The 2134-nt window shown below is 54.6% G+C and overlaps 1 protein-coding gene across 1 annotated transcript in view; it reads left to right on the forward strand.

The window, feature by feature from the left end:
• Positions 1–441: 441 nt before the first annotated feature.
• The window catches only part of phf24 (PHD finger protein 24), a gene marked incomplete at both ends in the record, with an annotated part of 18216 nt that continues 16523 nt past the window's right edge, over positions 442–2134 (forward strand). The window contains one exon of the mRNA XM_079755724.1: positions 442–831. Within this exon, the coding sequence (XP_079611850.1) occupies positions 442–831 (390 nt within the window). The remainder of the gene's footprint in view (positions 832–2134) is intronic.

Here is a 2134-nt window from a genome sequence, read left to right on the forward strand (position 1 = left end):
GGTGGGGGAGGATAGAGAAGATGGGAGATAAAGAAGAGAGTGACAGAGAGAGAAGGAGAGAGAGAAGGAGAGGGAGATGTCTATTTCCGTGTCCTTGGAGGATAAAATGTCTTGTTCAGGTCGTAAATACTGTGTTTATGGTGGCCTGTTGAACGTGTTAGAAGAGCTGAAATTGGTGGACGATGCAGATGAGATTCATGACTGGGATCTGAGCAGAACATCAGTACTGATAATGACGACCCTGACACTGGAGAAATATACTTAGTTTAACAGCAAACAATATATTAACTGACAAAGTAGGGTCTGGAAGCCAAAAACATAAGCGCATGGAAATGTACTCCTATTTATCTAACATTGAACAATTTTTCTTTCTATTTATCCACACACACTAACTCCCCCTCTCTCCCCCTCTCTCCCTCCCCCTCTCGCCCCCCTCCAGCCATGGGAGTGCTGATGTCTAAGAAGCAGCAGGTGGAAAAGGTGCAGAAGTGCAACGCCGTTGTCAATGCCTTCCAGCAGGGCATGAAGGTGGCCGCGCCTCCGGCCACTCACGATCAAGCAGATGACAATGTGGGCGGGGCCACCGACGTGGCAGCCGCCCGCGGCGAGAGCGAGGAGGGGGGGGAGGAGGAAGCCGACGCAGCCCCCCCCCCCACCAGGGATGGGTGCAACGTGAACAAGGAGGCGTGGTCTCGGATGAGGGACGGGAAGGGGGTGGAGCCTGAGGACATGCAGAAGAGCCACCAGCTGACTCCGCCGGCGTTCGTACGACCCAAGAGGGACGCCAACGACGACCAGGCCTTGGAGGTGGAGCTGGGCAAGAGAGACCAGGTAGAGCGGAGGTGGTGATGGAGCCGGACAGAGAGAGGTGGGAGGGTGGAGGAGGCCATAGAGAGGGCAGCTAGCAGGGAGCTTAACTAGAGAGAGCAGGGAGGGTGGAGGAGGAGCTAGAGAGAGCAGGGAGGGTGGAGGAGGAGCTAGAGAGAGCAGGTAGGGTGGAGGAGGAGCTAGAGAGAGCAGGTAGGGTGAAGGAGGAGCTAGAGAGAGCAGGTAGGGTGGAGGAGGAGCTAGAGAGAGCAGGTAGGGTGGAGGAGGAGCTAGAGAGAGCAGGGAGGGTGGAGGAGGAGCTAGAGAGAGCAGGGAGGGTGGAGGAGGAGCTAGAGAGAGCAGGTAGGGTGGAGGAGGAGCTAGAGAGAGCAGGTAGGGTGGAGGAGGAGCTAGAGAGAGCAGGGAGGGTGGAGGAGGAGCTAGAGAGAGCAGGTAGGGTGGAGGAGGAGCTAGAGAGAGCAGGTAGGGTGGAGGAGGAGCTAGAGAGAGCAGCTAGGGTGGAGTTGGAACCAGTGAGAACATTTAAGGTGGAGGAGGAACCAAAGAGCAGGTGGGGTTGGACCAGGGAGATAATGTGAGAGAGCAGGTGTCCTGTGATTGCAATGCAATGCACTTAAAAGTCATATTTCTATAATGTCTTCTTCTCTTTCTCCTCTCTGATCAATGTGCACATGTTTTCGTTTGGGGCCGTAACCCCGGGATGAGCGGTTTAAGACATTTTAAAGCAGGATAAAAAAATAGGGGCCTTTAATTTTGCCAACGCACACACACACACACACACACACACAAACACACACTCAGAGCCTCTCCACGCTTGGGGTTAAAAAGATATCCGAGAGATGTCAGAAGAATCACCATGGCAACAGCGGTTGGAACAACGGCTCGGAGTTAGGCGTGTGCGTGACAGCGCGGCGTGTTAGCGCTAGTGCTTTCAAGAGGCTCTGAGAGGGTTTTGCTAAATGCATACCGAGGGGGTGGGTGGGGGGGGGGGGGGTTGGAAAAGGTGGAGACAGCAGCCTCTCTCGCTGAAGACGGAGCACTTCCATGCCCGCCACGAGTGGTCCGTGAGGGCCCTCTGGGTGAGGGGCACCGTCAGGCCGGGCTGTTCTCTGCTACAAGGAAGCAGTGCTTCACATGCACGTTGTGAAAAAGGTTGCAGTCCGCCACCTCAACGCTGTCAACGCAATATAATTGCGGAGAAGGCCGACCGTTTATGTAATTTCCCCAAGTTGGAACCATTTGCGAATGAACAGAAGCCAGGAATGGGCACAGAATGCTTGAATTCCAGGCATCCTCAACTGTCAAA

The sequence above is a fragment of the Pollachius pollachius genome (assembly GCF_949987615.1).
Source record: "Pollachius pollachius genome assembly, chromosome: 18".
NCBI lineage: Eukaryota > Metazoa > Chordata > Actinopteri > Gadiformes > Gadidae > Pollachius > Pollachius pollachius.